We start from the raw sequence: 13,905 nt of genomic DNA on the forward strand, positions 1-13,905 counted from the left end.
ATATCCTGGATCTAATCCCTAATGTTGTCTTTTGTATGTGTCTTGTGTGGCCAGGTGGTTAAGAATTTACCCCTTTTTATAGCTATAAGAGAAATGGTGGTTACAAAATGATCTGTTTAACTAACTCAATGACATGTTCCGTTCCACACCTGATATCACTAGCGCCAACTTTTGTTTTTTCAGGTTTCTGCATGTGCTGGTCTGCAATGCTGCTGTCTTTGCCCTACCCTGGAGCCTCACAAAAGACCATCTCGAGACCACCTTCCAGGTGAATCACCTGGGCCATTTTTATCTTGTCCAGCTCCTTCAGGACCTGTTGTGTCGCTCGGCCCCAGCTCGCGTGGTTGTTGTCTCTTCCGAATCTCATAGGTAGGTTTTATATAGTTCTTTGTTCAGTTTCACCCCCTACTTGTATGGGCAGACATTGTGTACTTTTCCTTCCACACATTGGGGATTTTCCTTAGCTGTGAAAATAATTTTCAGATTCCCAAATTTTCTTCAACTTCCTTGCTTCCATAAGAGCCTTAAATCTTTGTTTTTTGCACACTCTCCTTTGATACCTATTAAAGCCCCTGCATGACTTATAACATACATATGTTTCCAGCACAGTAGAACCTGTCTTGTCTTCTGCTTCATTGGAATGGCCTCTAGGATCCAGGTTTGGTTTTCACACAATGATGAGGCGTTCCATACAGTTTTTAGTGGACCTTATTTTACTGATCTTTAGCTGACATTTCAAGTTTTTTTTTTCCCCTTTTTGTCTTGGGCAGTATTTGTAGAAATTCTGGTGTGTGTGTGTGTGTGTGTGTGTGTGTGTGTGTGTGTTTTATACTACATTTCAGTTCCCTCATTGATTTTGCTTAGAGATGGAATAATAATTGATTAAATCTGAATGGCATGACCTTTATTGATTTGTCATTCAACAACTTCAACTTCCTACCAAGAAGAATGTGCAGTTATTCTAGCAGGAGAAACAATGCAATTAAATACTGCTAGATGAAATCCAATTGTTTTATAATGAGAAATTAGGGAATTCAATGCAGACATTAGCTGTGTAATTGTAGAAAGGGAAGTACTGTAGTTAGAACATATTAGAAATCTGGCCATGCCTCTTTTGGTTAAAATTTCAATTAAAACATCAGATGGCACTTCTTTCCTATTACCATTAGGAGAATATGCAGTGAACTAAAAAAGGCACTTGAAAATTTCATCGTAATTTCAACATGTTTGTTTCTTGGATTGCATAAACCCCTATTTGTCTAAAGTCATTCATGCTGACAAAAGAGTTAACAGGTGAAGTTCAATTTAATAAATACTTGGGAGAGTTCTATTTCACATTTTCCCAGTGGCTAAGAGCTTTTACCTTGAATAGAGCAACTGGGGGGAAAATTGTTCCAGTTTTCTCTCTCCACCTCCCACCTCCTTCTTTCTTAAGTCCTGAAATGTTTTAGTGACCCAGAATGAAGCTTATTTTTTTAATCATGTTTCCATAAAATGTAACCCTTGGGACTTGGAAGAGAGAGACCAGCCAAGGGTTAGACTGAAACCTTTATCACTTCCAAACACAGGGGCTTAGGGTATAAATGACACATTGCAGCTAGATTTACTTTTGCCATTTAAAATTTATGACGGCTGAAATGAAAGAAGTGGGAGAAAATGCTGGTAATAATCCTCCCTCGTGTTAAAAGACACGAAACATCTAATAATTAGGTGGTAACAAAATCTGTACATCCTTATCTTTGTGAATCACATCAGGTTTGTTAAAGAAAGTAGAATAGCCTTGCTCCAAAATGAGGGAGGCTACTGTGGGGCAGGCCAGATAGCTCTGGAAATAAATCTGCCAACTCCAATCACTTGCCAGATGTGGAGGGCACAATGGGATATGTTTAAATGAGCTGTTATTTAATGGGAGATTATGTTGAATTGTCAGCTGCTTGCTTCCCTTTGTAAATTTGTATCTGAAATGGTATTTCACACGATATCTTTGTTCTTTTCTTAACTCTAACATATCTATTTCTTTCCTACCTTAGAGATCCAAATCTTAATTTCTTTTACAGTTGATGAACTTAGAGAAATAACCTTGGTTTACAAATTAGCTCAGCTAGTATTTGTAGAAGGAATATGTGGTGAGAAGCACTTCCATAAAATGAATGATATCAATTGACCTTTTTTGATTTCTGTTTTCCCCTATTCCGAAATATCAGCATGCTTAATATTGCTCTAATCATGTCATTATTATATTATGGTAATGATGTCATTATTATATTATGGTAATGATGTCATTATTATATTATAATCTTAGGACTTTATATCTCTATACTGCTTTGGGATTTTGTCTGTAAGATGGGCACTGCCAGTATTTTTACCCTTATTTTAAGGATGAAGAATCTGAAACTCAGAATAATGTGGTCACTTGCCAATGATTCTAGAGTGTTAGAGCTACAACTTCAACATCTGCCTCTTAGTCCAGGACTTTCTCTGAGGCATTATAAATAAACTCGATCATGATATCACAGAATTGGTTGCAACTGTATTTAGCTGATTGTTCATTTATAGCATTTGTGACATTGTTTTTAGCTCGTTGTCTTCTGTACCATTACTTTGATGTTTTGACAATGACTCAGTTAAGATCATTAGAATAAATATCCATGCTTCAAAAAAAAAAAGTTAGTCTATTAAATTCATTCTCTTTGTCTGTGGTTCTGTCTCAATCTCTCTATCTCCTCCTTTCTCTTCTCCCTCTCTCCCTTCCTCCCACCACTTCACCATCTATTAAGAACAAGTATATACACTGAATCTGATTCTGTGGAAGTACCTATTCAATGACTTGAGAACTCAGAGACTTAAACTATGTAAAATGGAAGTGTTGATATCTAATTACCTATATAAACCTTGGCTGAATCTTTTCACTGGAGTCAAGACCCCCCCGTTAGGGGGGGAAAATAAAGTCCTATGTTTGCAGAAAATATTATACTTGACTGCCCCAAGGCAAAATATTTATTAGCCTTCCCAAGTTGTTCACTATATTTTAGTGACTTCTCAGGAATCAGTGCAAGTAAATTGAGTTCCTGAATATCTTAAGGACTTTATGTTAGAATGAGCAGCTTATTTCCTTGTGAAAAGTTTTCAGATAACAATTAGAATAGAATGGAAAAATAACACTGGACTAAAAATTCGTGTAATAGCTAGGTGTAGCTATGTTAAGAAATACACACACACACACACATATACACACACATATAGAGAGAGAATTTGGAGGCAAATTCAACACTATGACTTGAATAGGCTTGCTTTTGTCTGCCTAGAAACTAACCCAATTATTTATTTTGATGCTTTAAAAAACATTGATGACAAAAGGATTGTTACAAGTAGGACAATTAAAATCTCCTCTAAAATCAGATTTAACCAGTTACTCAAGATTCAAAAGCCTCTGCCTTCCCTTTGATTGAACTTGATTGAAGGCTAGAATAATTGGAATTTGATAATCATTACTTTTAACCATATAGAGAGTTGTAGATATCATATAGTTCTTTCCTAGTTGCTCCTTCAGTTTTGGAACTGTAAGGTTGACAATAGTGTCTTTGGGGAAGCCTGATTTATCTTGCAGACACAGAAAAGCTTCTTTTCCTCCTTTTGTACCTCCAGTTCCAGTTGAAATTCTAATAGGAAGCTGAAAGGGATGGGAGTATTCTACACGAGGGGCATGGTAGAGAAAGCCCTGGAGTATAGCAGCCTCCAAGAAATGAACACATGCCAGAACTGGGCATTTTCTTCAGTGGAGGCCTTATCAGGTTCTATCCAGTCAGAGAGAAGTAGCACTATTGAGAGGTCAACTGTAGGGATGAAATGATTTTCCAAGAGGAAGAGACTGTGGTAATGTAAGAGCAAGCATGGGAGGCTATGAAGCTAATCTCTCTATCCAAAGTTCAGAATATTTTCTATTTTACCTTCTTTGATATTTTTCATAAATATTAGATGTTTGTTGAAGTAAAGAATCATAGTATATGGAACTGGAAAGTGATCATCTTGTCTAGTGAGTTGAGGAAATGATTGAGTTTAAATGACTTAGAACAAAGTTACAATGATAAGAGATAGGCAGATCTTAAATAAGAAAACTTCTCATAAAGTAAAAGGAATGAATTTTAGCAAATTGAGGGCTAGAGAGGCAATTATTATCTTGTATTTTTTACCACCTGCAGCTTAGGATCAATTGGACAAGCCTTAGATTGGATGAATCATATTTTGTTATGGCATTATTTAACTTTAACTTGCATGTCAGGGAGCAGGAAGGGATTTTATCTTCTTCACAGAATTTATATATCAGTATCCTATTTACCAATAAAGTGAAGGATTTAAGTTATACTTAGAAAAAGTATAGTAGTAGTAAAATTTGTCTGAAGTCAGAGGAGATTAGAAAAATCACTGCCCAGTGATGAACTTAGAATCTTATAAAATAGTGGTTGATTTTGTAATTTTGTATTTGGATCTTCTTAGCATTAACTCCTTAATGCTAAATTAGTAATTAAGTTGGCATATTTGCAAAAACAGAATTTGTATTAACTATAGTACCTTGACTAGTCCTATAGAAATCATTTTGATTCCTAACTCTTTGTGATTTTGCTCAAATCACTTATCGTTTCTGAATTAAATTTCCCTTGTCTGTAAAAAGGATTGTAGGGCTAGCCGATGCCTGAGATCTTTACCAGCTCTATTACTCTATCAATTCAAACCAGTATTTATTACTATAATTTTCTAATTCTTTCATATTCTCTTTAATCCTTGGATATATTTAGGTAAAATAGATAATTTAGCTTTATTAAATTAGAAGCCTGTCTTTTGGTGACTAGCTGAAGAATTGTCTCCTAAAAATGGAGTCAGAAAGTCAAAAAGTTGGCATTAAATTCAGTAGAGTGAAAATCCCTGAGTTCAAGGGCTTTTTCATGTTTACTTGGCTACCTCAGAGCCTAACCCAGTGTATGGCAGACAGTAAATTTAATAAATGTTCATCATGTTGAATTGAACTCTTGATGATATGAAGAGCTGATGAAGCTTCTGATTTTGATCTTTCCTTCCTATGGAGCTTTAGATTTTTTCATATAAAAGATTTCTTGAACTGGATTTTAGAAAATGCTTATTTCGATCTTCAAATAAACTTAATTTTTCATCTGCCATAATTTGGCATCTTCATCTCCCAAAATGCATTTTCCCAGGAAAGTAATATTGTGTCATATTCAATTATCTTTTGTTTTGGATTTCAGGGAAAATACGCTAGAAAACATGGAGTATAAAATAAAAGTGTTCTTATTGTGCTATGCAAAGGCAAATTTAATTTTATGAAGCCAAACTGTAAAGAGCTCTTAATAGAGCCTAGACCATCCCAGAAATTCCTTTTGTTAGTGTAAATTTCTTTAGGACCTTCTGTACTTTGTTGTTATTAAAAGAGGGGGGGCAGAGAAAAGAAACAAACAGCTGGTGTTTAATGACTCTGTCAGACCCAATTATAAAACATCAACTAGTTACTTTGATTTGTGTCCCATCCTGCCATGGGGGTACTTAAGAACATTATACTCTGCCAGAACTCATTTGGGCTTTGTTTACATTTATCTTTTAAATGCATAAGACTATTGATGGCAAGTTACCAAGGGTCTAACCCCTTTATAATCATTAATTTTTAATCTCAAAAAGAGTCTGCAAGGCAGCAAGACTCATTTCTATTTACTTGGATGCTCAAACTAAAATATACAGTGCTCTACTCCTGGATAAAATAATCCAAAGTAACCCAGTCAAAGGTTAGGAATGTGATGTCTTTCTCCTTCCAAAACTATGATCATTTAATATTCCCTTTCATTTAATTTAATAATCCTTGAACTTCTTGTTCATGGTTTGAAAAATTTTCCCTAGACATGTTAAAGATGGCTATATATACACGAATGATGAGTTATGAAGAATTTGGTAGATCTTTGGATGTGATGGGGTTGGTTTTTTTTTTTTTATCATAAGAGCAACAGTGGTTTCATTTTTTTTCCCAGAACATTACAGTGTATAAAGTTATTCTCATAATTCTGTGAGATTATTGCATGATGCTGCAGAAAGAACCATAGATTCAAATTTGGTGAACCTGAGTTTGAATCTGGACTAATACTTTCTATCTTTATGAATTTGGGTTAATCATGTAATTTTTCTGGGCCTCTGTTCTGTAAAGTGATAGGTATGGAAAGATACACTTGAGGATCTTTAAGCACTCTTCTAGCTCTAACTCTTAAGATTTTCTGAAAGGAAGGAAAGCCAAGTAGTGCTACTTCATTTTTAAGAGGAAAAAAAAATGAACTTCAAGTAGCTGGTAAATGAAAAGATCAGTTTTAGCATTTATATCTTTTATTGAGGTGTTCTAATAAATATTTAACAATCTCTTATTTGAAAACTCACAATATACTTTTAAATGTAATTATATCAATGATTTTCTTAATTCTAGGAAATCAAAAACACAATAAATCAAGTTCTGTTGTTTAGGCAGATATAAATGCTCATAATGAAAATTCATCAGCCACCCCCCAAAAAATTGAGGCTGAGCTTCCATCTGTATCCCCTTGATTTTGTCTTTGAACTTCACATTATAGCATTGTTTGATATAATTTTTTATCTCTTCCTATTACATGATGATAATTTTCCATCCATCTAAATAATTTTTATTTTGTTTTAATTCTTATGATGCATTTTTGGATATAAGGACTTTCTTAAAAAAAAATTCCTCTCCCTTTCTTCAAAAGAATTAAATACAACCATCTGATCTCATGACTGAGACTTTTTTTGGTATTTGGCTAGTCTATACATGTATTTTATCAATAGTTTTAAAGTGTTTATACTATTTCTATTAAAATGAAATCATAAGGAAGTTAGTCTTCTTTGTTGTTTAAATTATCTTTTTTGTTTTTCAGATTTACTGATATTAATGATTCTTCAGGCAAACTTGATTTGAGCCTGCTTTCTCCATCTAAGGAAGAGTACTGGGCCATGCTAGCATACAACCGTTCCAAGCTCTGCAATATACTCTTCTCTAATGAGCTTCACTGCCGCTTGTCTCCCCATGGAGTCACATCCAATGCTGTTCATCCTGGAAATATGATGTACTCATCCATTCATCACAACTGGTGGCTGTATACCCTGCTTTTTACTTTGGCCCGGCCTTTCACCAAGTCTATGGTAAGTGACCAACTTATGTTGTGCTTATACATAATCCATTTTAACATCCTGGGCATGAAGCAACAGAAATCCTGATATGTATGTTTTCATTGACCTTTTGCATCTTATAATGAATAAGTATAACTTTAATAATAATCACAGTGTCAGGTATATGCCTACAATATGATAGAATTGGGAACATATTTAGATATATTTCTGATTAAACCTTTCACTCTTAGGCCGTGTTAAAATATTGGTTTGCAATATATAGTCTTTAAATTTTGGGATAACTGTAGCTGGATACTTTAATGAAAATTACATGATATTTGTTGTTAATTGATATATGGCTTATTCAGACCCATTCTACAAATCTGATTTGATGCATAGGACACTTAATAACAGTTTTGTGTTGAGATAAAAACAGGTTTTTTGGGGGTACTGTCAAAATATCATTGGGCATAATTCCTTTATTGTAATTGGGAAACCATATTGGCTTTTCTGAAATCTTTGGAAGGGTAGAAACCTTTCCTAGAGAACTCTTCGTTGGCCAGAAAGATATTTTGCTTACTAAGGATGCCAAACATGAACTGCTTAGATGGCCGAATAATACATGTTCAGCAGCATTTACAGATGGAAGAATAGGGGTTGTATATCTTAGATTGTTGCAGATAATTGACAATCCAGTAATACAGACATTTTTCCCTTCAACATGTTATTGAAGTATTTTGGATTGCTAAAGAAATATGTAGCATTCAGATATTTGTTTATAATTGCACAGAGTACATGTTTGTATCAACTGGTGGAGCTGACTCCTTTGTGTAAGCTTCACAACTAGACACAAAAAGCTCATTGTACATTAAATGCTTTTTTCCTGACCTTCCTCCCACTCCTTATTAGTAATAGAAAGAAAATCATTGCTTATTACTGTTTTCTTGGCACTTGAAGTCTCTTGCTGTGAGGTAGAGTCTTCTTTTTTAAAAGCAGAATTTATGGACAATATATCTTGTGTATGCTTAATGGAATTAAAAGATGCACAAATGTGGCCAGTTAATTTTTAGCCTCATTTTCTAGTTTTAAGCTCTAGAAAATGTCAAAGGTAGCCTAAGTCCTATAATTTTCACATGAATGCAGTTTGAGGGTTACCATGAATAAGGAGGGCATTTGGTTTTGTCATCTTTGGTTTTGGTTTTTGATTGCCAGCATTTAAATATAAGTAGAATAATCAATTCTTAGTATTATGGTAGATCTCAGTTGTTCTGTATAATGTATTACTATTACATATATTGGGGTAAATGAAAGAAATGTACATTAAAATTTCCTCTTGTTATCATCCTTTATAATAGTCATATGATGGGGCAATGTTTTTATATCTTAGCTATAACTGCATCTTATATCTTGACTAACAGACTTATTACATAGATGATGAAATGGATCAGATAACAGTAGGAGATGAGTTAAAAAGTTTTACCAAACATTAAAAAACCCTGTTTCTTCGATGTATTCACTAGCATGGTCTGGTAATAGAATATCATTGCCATGCCCAGTTAAGCCTCAATTTTTAAGTGATCTTTCACTATATTATCTTACATTAAGAGAATAGAAACAGTCAAAAAATAAAGTCTGTCCTTCAGTGTATTAACTAGAATTTGGAACAGACACATATGTTGTATTGAAATTTTCTGGATAACAACACTTTAGAAAGAATGATCCAGATTTAAACGTGGGAATTACTTGCTTCTCTAGAAGTGGAAACATAAGTATTCACAACCAAAATGTATGGTTTTATCAGCAGTGTAAGACTATTCAGGAGATAGACTGTCTGCATTTTTTTCATCCTACAAAAAGCACCAGTTTGTGCCATGTACTATGCCAGGCTCTGTAGATACAAAGGAAAAAACATTTAATCATAATCTGTTTTCTTCCTATATTTGTAAATATTTCAAGTATTGTATTTTTGGAGTGCACTGGAATGACAGAGTGCATTTTTTTTTCTTCTTTGAGATATATTTAGAAGTGAATATTTTAATATTTGACAGCAAAAGTGATGTTTGAGATTTCCATCATTTTGAAATATGTTACAAAAGATTTGTCATATTTTGTCATTACTGCACCGTCCCTTTTCATCATGTATTTGTATGTGAACTCCTTTCTTTAGGTAATACATTTTTAGTAAAAGGTAGAATTCCTATTCAAGAATCGAGTTTCTTCACTTGTGATGAATGATAGACTAACAGCATAGCCAGTAGCCCCAAAGGATGGATTGGCATTAGGTAATGATCTGTGGCCCAGCACAAACGTAGCCTTGGATTCATTTTCTCTTGACATGAGTGTTGCTATACTTCTTACATTCCATTCCTAAGGTCAAGGGAATGCTAAACAGGATGGAATCCTGTGCTAGGGAACCTCGCCTCCGGTTATCTGGCTCAGCTCTCTCTCTTAAGTATTAAACAGCAGTATTCTAATATCAACCTTTTTTTTAATTTGCTGTGACTTGCTGTGACGAGGGTGATTTTAGTTACAGTAATTAGGTCACCCTTCATGGAGTCAGGCTATTTTAAGTGCCTCTTTAAGGAATATTGTTGCAGATCAGTAATTTTACAATTGGATGTTCTTGTGCAACTTTATTAAATGTAATCTGTCTTTTAAATGTTGCTCTTTTACAGTTATACATTTCTAATTGTTGCTATAAATGCATTATCACTTTGAAATTAATTACTTTTTCCATTGTGGCCTCCTGCAGTATAATAATCACTAATAAGAAACTTGTATGAATTAATTCTAAATGTAGCGACCCCTACTGACTAATCAGTATTTTCATTGACCTCCTGCTCTTGTTTTAGTTAATATGATGACTCCATCAGATAGACTGCTAGAGTCAATATTTAAATATTTGTAGAATTTTCTGTCTTTTGATTAGAAGAAATATATAACATGGGCATTGTTATTGTACTTCAGAAAATTATACAGAAATGATTTACTTTTCAACTAAGTTGAAAGGACCTCAGAGGTCATTATCTTCTAAACACTTATCAAAAGCACAAGCTTCTACTTGAATAACTTTATTAAGAGAAAACTCATTTCTTCTTAAGGTAGATCATTGTAGTTTGATATAACTAAAAGTTTTGAAGTCCTTTCTTATATACTTAGCATAACTTTTGTTGTTACTTATCTTGTCATTCAGTCATATCCATCTCTTTGTTACTCCATGTTATCATATTGTCCCTGAAATTTTTCTTGGCAGAGTTACTGGAGCAGTTTGCCATTTCCTTCTGCAGTGGATAAAAGCAAACAGGGTTAAGTGATTTTCCAAAATCACAAAATGTCTGTGATCAGATTTGCATTGAGGTCTTCTTGATTCCAGGCCTGATGTTCTATACACTGAACCACGGAGTTACCTTCTATCTGCATACTGTTTACCTTGGTCTTAATTTTTCATCTGGAATTAGACAAGATACATTTAATCTCTCTTCCAAATGAGCATTATCTTTTAGATACTTGAAAGCAGTAATCATATTACCTCTTAGTTTTCTTTTCTTTAAACATCAAAGGAATAATAAAATAATAAAAGCCTAAAAAAATTGTGAGGTTCCTCCTCATTCTGGTAATGTTCCTCTAGATTCCCTAAATGTTATTAATATCCTTCCAAAAATGTCATGCTCAGAACGAAATCAAGTGCTCTAGATGGCGCATGAGCTGTGCAGGATCCTGTAAGTTTGTCATCTCTCTTGTTTTAGCCTTCTACTGGATGCTTCTATTATGCTACTGCATGCTTCTACTAAATAGCGTAAGAGCTGTTTAATCACCCCTTCCTAATCCCCCAACTCCCAGAGCATGATGCAGTTTTCAGTAGCATCTTTAAATAATTCTGCCATTTAATGCAACAAATATTTATTAAGGTCCTACTACGTGCAAAGCACGTTAGTAAGTAGAGACAATAGATACAGATAAAAAAAAAAAAAGACAGCCCTTGTCTTCAAGGAACCATGCATACCTTATTTTGAAAGCCCTCATATGAAACAAAAAGTCAGGGTTTTTTTTTGCTTAAGCTTTCAGTACTGGTTAACTATGGCCTCCAACACTGAGGGTGGTTAGTTGTATATAAAGGCTGATGCAGAGCATGATCACATGCTTGCTCTAGTATTTCATGCAACCAAATATTTTTGTTGGCGGGTAGAAGCAGAAAGAATAGCACGTGTTAGGCCAGCAAGAGCTTAGCAGATGTTTTAGGGAACTAAAATTTCAAATCCCTTTACATTAAAATCAGCTCAGGTTTGTAGAAGTTTGGAGACTATTGAGTTACGTTTCCTGGAGCTGTGTAAAGCCAACCATTGTACTCAAGTTTTAACAGATGTGCTGAGTTTTTTTTTTTTTTTTTTTTTTTTTTTTTAATGGAGGGGAATAAAACACTGATTCTGTTGCAGTCATAAATTATAACTAGTAAAGCAGAGATTGTCATTCTGTTAACCTTCAATGGCCAAAGCAGGATAATTTTGCCCTTGTATGACCTGCTTTGTTTTGATTTCTATTTTATGATTTTTAAAAATTGAGATCTCGTTTTTTAAGAAATTCACATTTTGAAAGTTTTCTCTTAACATATCTTAAATAAACTATGCAACAGATGATATTATCAATGAAAATCAGCAGTTTTGTTTTTATGTGGTATAAAATAATACATTATTTATTATTATTATTATTATTTTTATTAAATAACAGAGAACTCCTTCATGTATGTGTAGTTACTTTATATTTATGCTTTATAAATTTATATATTTACTTGCTCTCCATTAGAATGTGAGCCCCTTAAGAGAAGGGATGATTTTTAGTCTTTGTACTTTTCTTCCAGGTACCTAACACAGTGCCTTTCATGTAGTAGGTGCTTAATAAATACTTTTTGTTTGATGAGTTGCCTTAACTTGAAAAATATATTTTTTGTTCACAGATATTGCTCTGATAGCCCTTGGTTTTAAAGATGTGTAGGTGACTCATTTAAAGTCCTGTTCTGCATTCACTAACAATCAGTAGGAAGATAGATCATGTGCAATTACCAAATATCATAAATTTTAAAGAAACATTGAAATTTATTTTGAAATTAATATTTTTAAAAATCTCTTTTTCTCTTTGTTCTACTCATCCTTTAGAATTTCTATAATCGCTTGCCTCTTTTTTAAACAGACTATATTGAGATGTTTCTTGCCATATTTTATTACTTATTGTTTTATTGGAAACTCAAGTATCTCATTTGCTCTTTAGTCCCTTCTTCTCTTAGCATATCCTTCTTTCCAGTGATTTTTGGCCTTCTCAGAATTTAGGTATTGGATTCCAGGTCTATTAAATAGATGTCAGAAGCTTATGTTGCCCCTTTCGGATGTTGCTGAGATGTTTCTTCTATGAACATTGATTTCTGTATCACTTACTGTAAAAGTCAATTTTCTCCTGTGAGGTTTAGGATAACATTTTCGTAGTGACAAGAGAGAGGTCTCAACTCTAGTGCAATATGAATTGTTCTGAAATTGATTTTGTGTATCTATCTCTGGACTTATTTGACTAAAACTAACAGATATTTTGAATGTAGGTTTTGAATATACTGGCCTAGGAAGTAGGAAACAGATATTTTGTCCAAGCTTTGTTAACTCACTTGTTTTGTGACCTTGAAAATTCTGTGTACTTTCTTCTGGACTGTACTTTCTTTGTCCATAAAATGAGGGACTTGGTCTAGGGTCTCTTCTAATCCTGGGATAACCAAGATCTTTCTGCAGAGCAGTGCAAATTAGAGCATGCTGGTGGTATTTATATACTTTCAGAAAGCAGAATAATTTTTTTGTCAGTAAAATAGTTTAAACCCTAAAACATTCACCCCGGGTGAACTTCTTCGCAATCTGCTACTTATGTTCTCCTATCTTCCTTTGAGTATGGCCTCCTGCCTTCCCAGAGTCTCTATTCTTACCCACTGGTGTCTGGGCTATTTCCTTCCAACTGAGTTTGTCTTTAAAAGTTGACATTAAGGCATTTTTTGGGGGGTAAAAGTGAAATTTGTGTTACATGCCAAATCAATATAAATTGACAGTGAATGTTCAAGAACACAGGGTCACTTCTATACTACAATTAAGTTCTGTAGGAATATTTGAATGAAGGATAATGATAATGATAATTTTCATAATTCTTAAAACTTTACAAAATACTATCTTCATACCATATCACTGAATCAGATGGTAATGATGTTATTATTGCTACTTTACAAGTAAGAGAATTAAAGATTGGAGAGGTTAAGTGATTTGCCCTAACAGCAAGCAAATAGAGTGGATGAGGCCAGATCTTCTATATTTGACGATATTTGAAATACTCTATATTTCTTCATCTCTTTTCTCCACCTTCATAGAAAGGGTTATTTATTCACAAGAACTGACCACTCTTATCAATAATTATATATACTGTCTTGATCTCGTAAGGTTTTTAGAACTATGAAAGCTCACAAATTGGTTCCACTGCATCTAGTGAAATCAACTGAGAGTTGATCATCATGTTTTGAATGCCTCTGTAAAGTGATTTATAAGCAGTAGTTATGATTCATAATTGGATTTTAAAGTTCCTTAAGTTTTGCCATGTGACAATGTCAGAATTAATAATAGGTCACTCTATAAATTCAGTTTCTCATTGTCATTAGGTAGCAGTCAATAAGCATCTATCAGATACTATGTGTTAGATATTGTGCTAAGCACTCCTGCTTTA

At 33.8% G+C, this 13,905-nt stretch overlaps 1 protein-coding gene across 2 annotated transcripts in view; it reads left to right on the forward strand.

The window, feature by feature from the left end:
* WWOX (WW domain containing oxidoreductase) overlaps positions 1–13,905 on the forward strand; it is a 1,126,590-nt gene that overhangs the window by 374,932 nt on the left and 737,753 nt on the right. For both annotated transcript variants that reach the window (XM_031957170.1, XM_003758363.4), the window contains exons 7-8: positions 184–369; positions 6,936–7,200. In XM_031957170.1, the coding sequence (XP_031813030.1) occupies positions 184–369; positions 6,936–7,200 (451 nt within the window). The remainder of the gene's footprint in view (positions 1–183; positions 370–6,935; positions 7,201–13,905) is intronic.

The sequence above is a fragment of the Sarcophilus harrisii genome, chromosome 2, assembly GCF_902635505.1.
Source record: "Sarcophilus harrisii chromosome 2, mSarHar1.11, whole genome shotgun sequence".
Taxonomy (NCBI): Eukaryota; Metazoa; Chordata; class Mammalia; order Dasyuromorphia; family Dasyuridae; genus Sarcophilus; species Sarcophilus harrisii.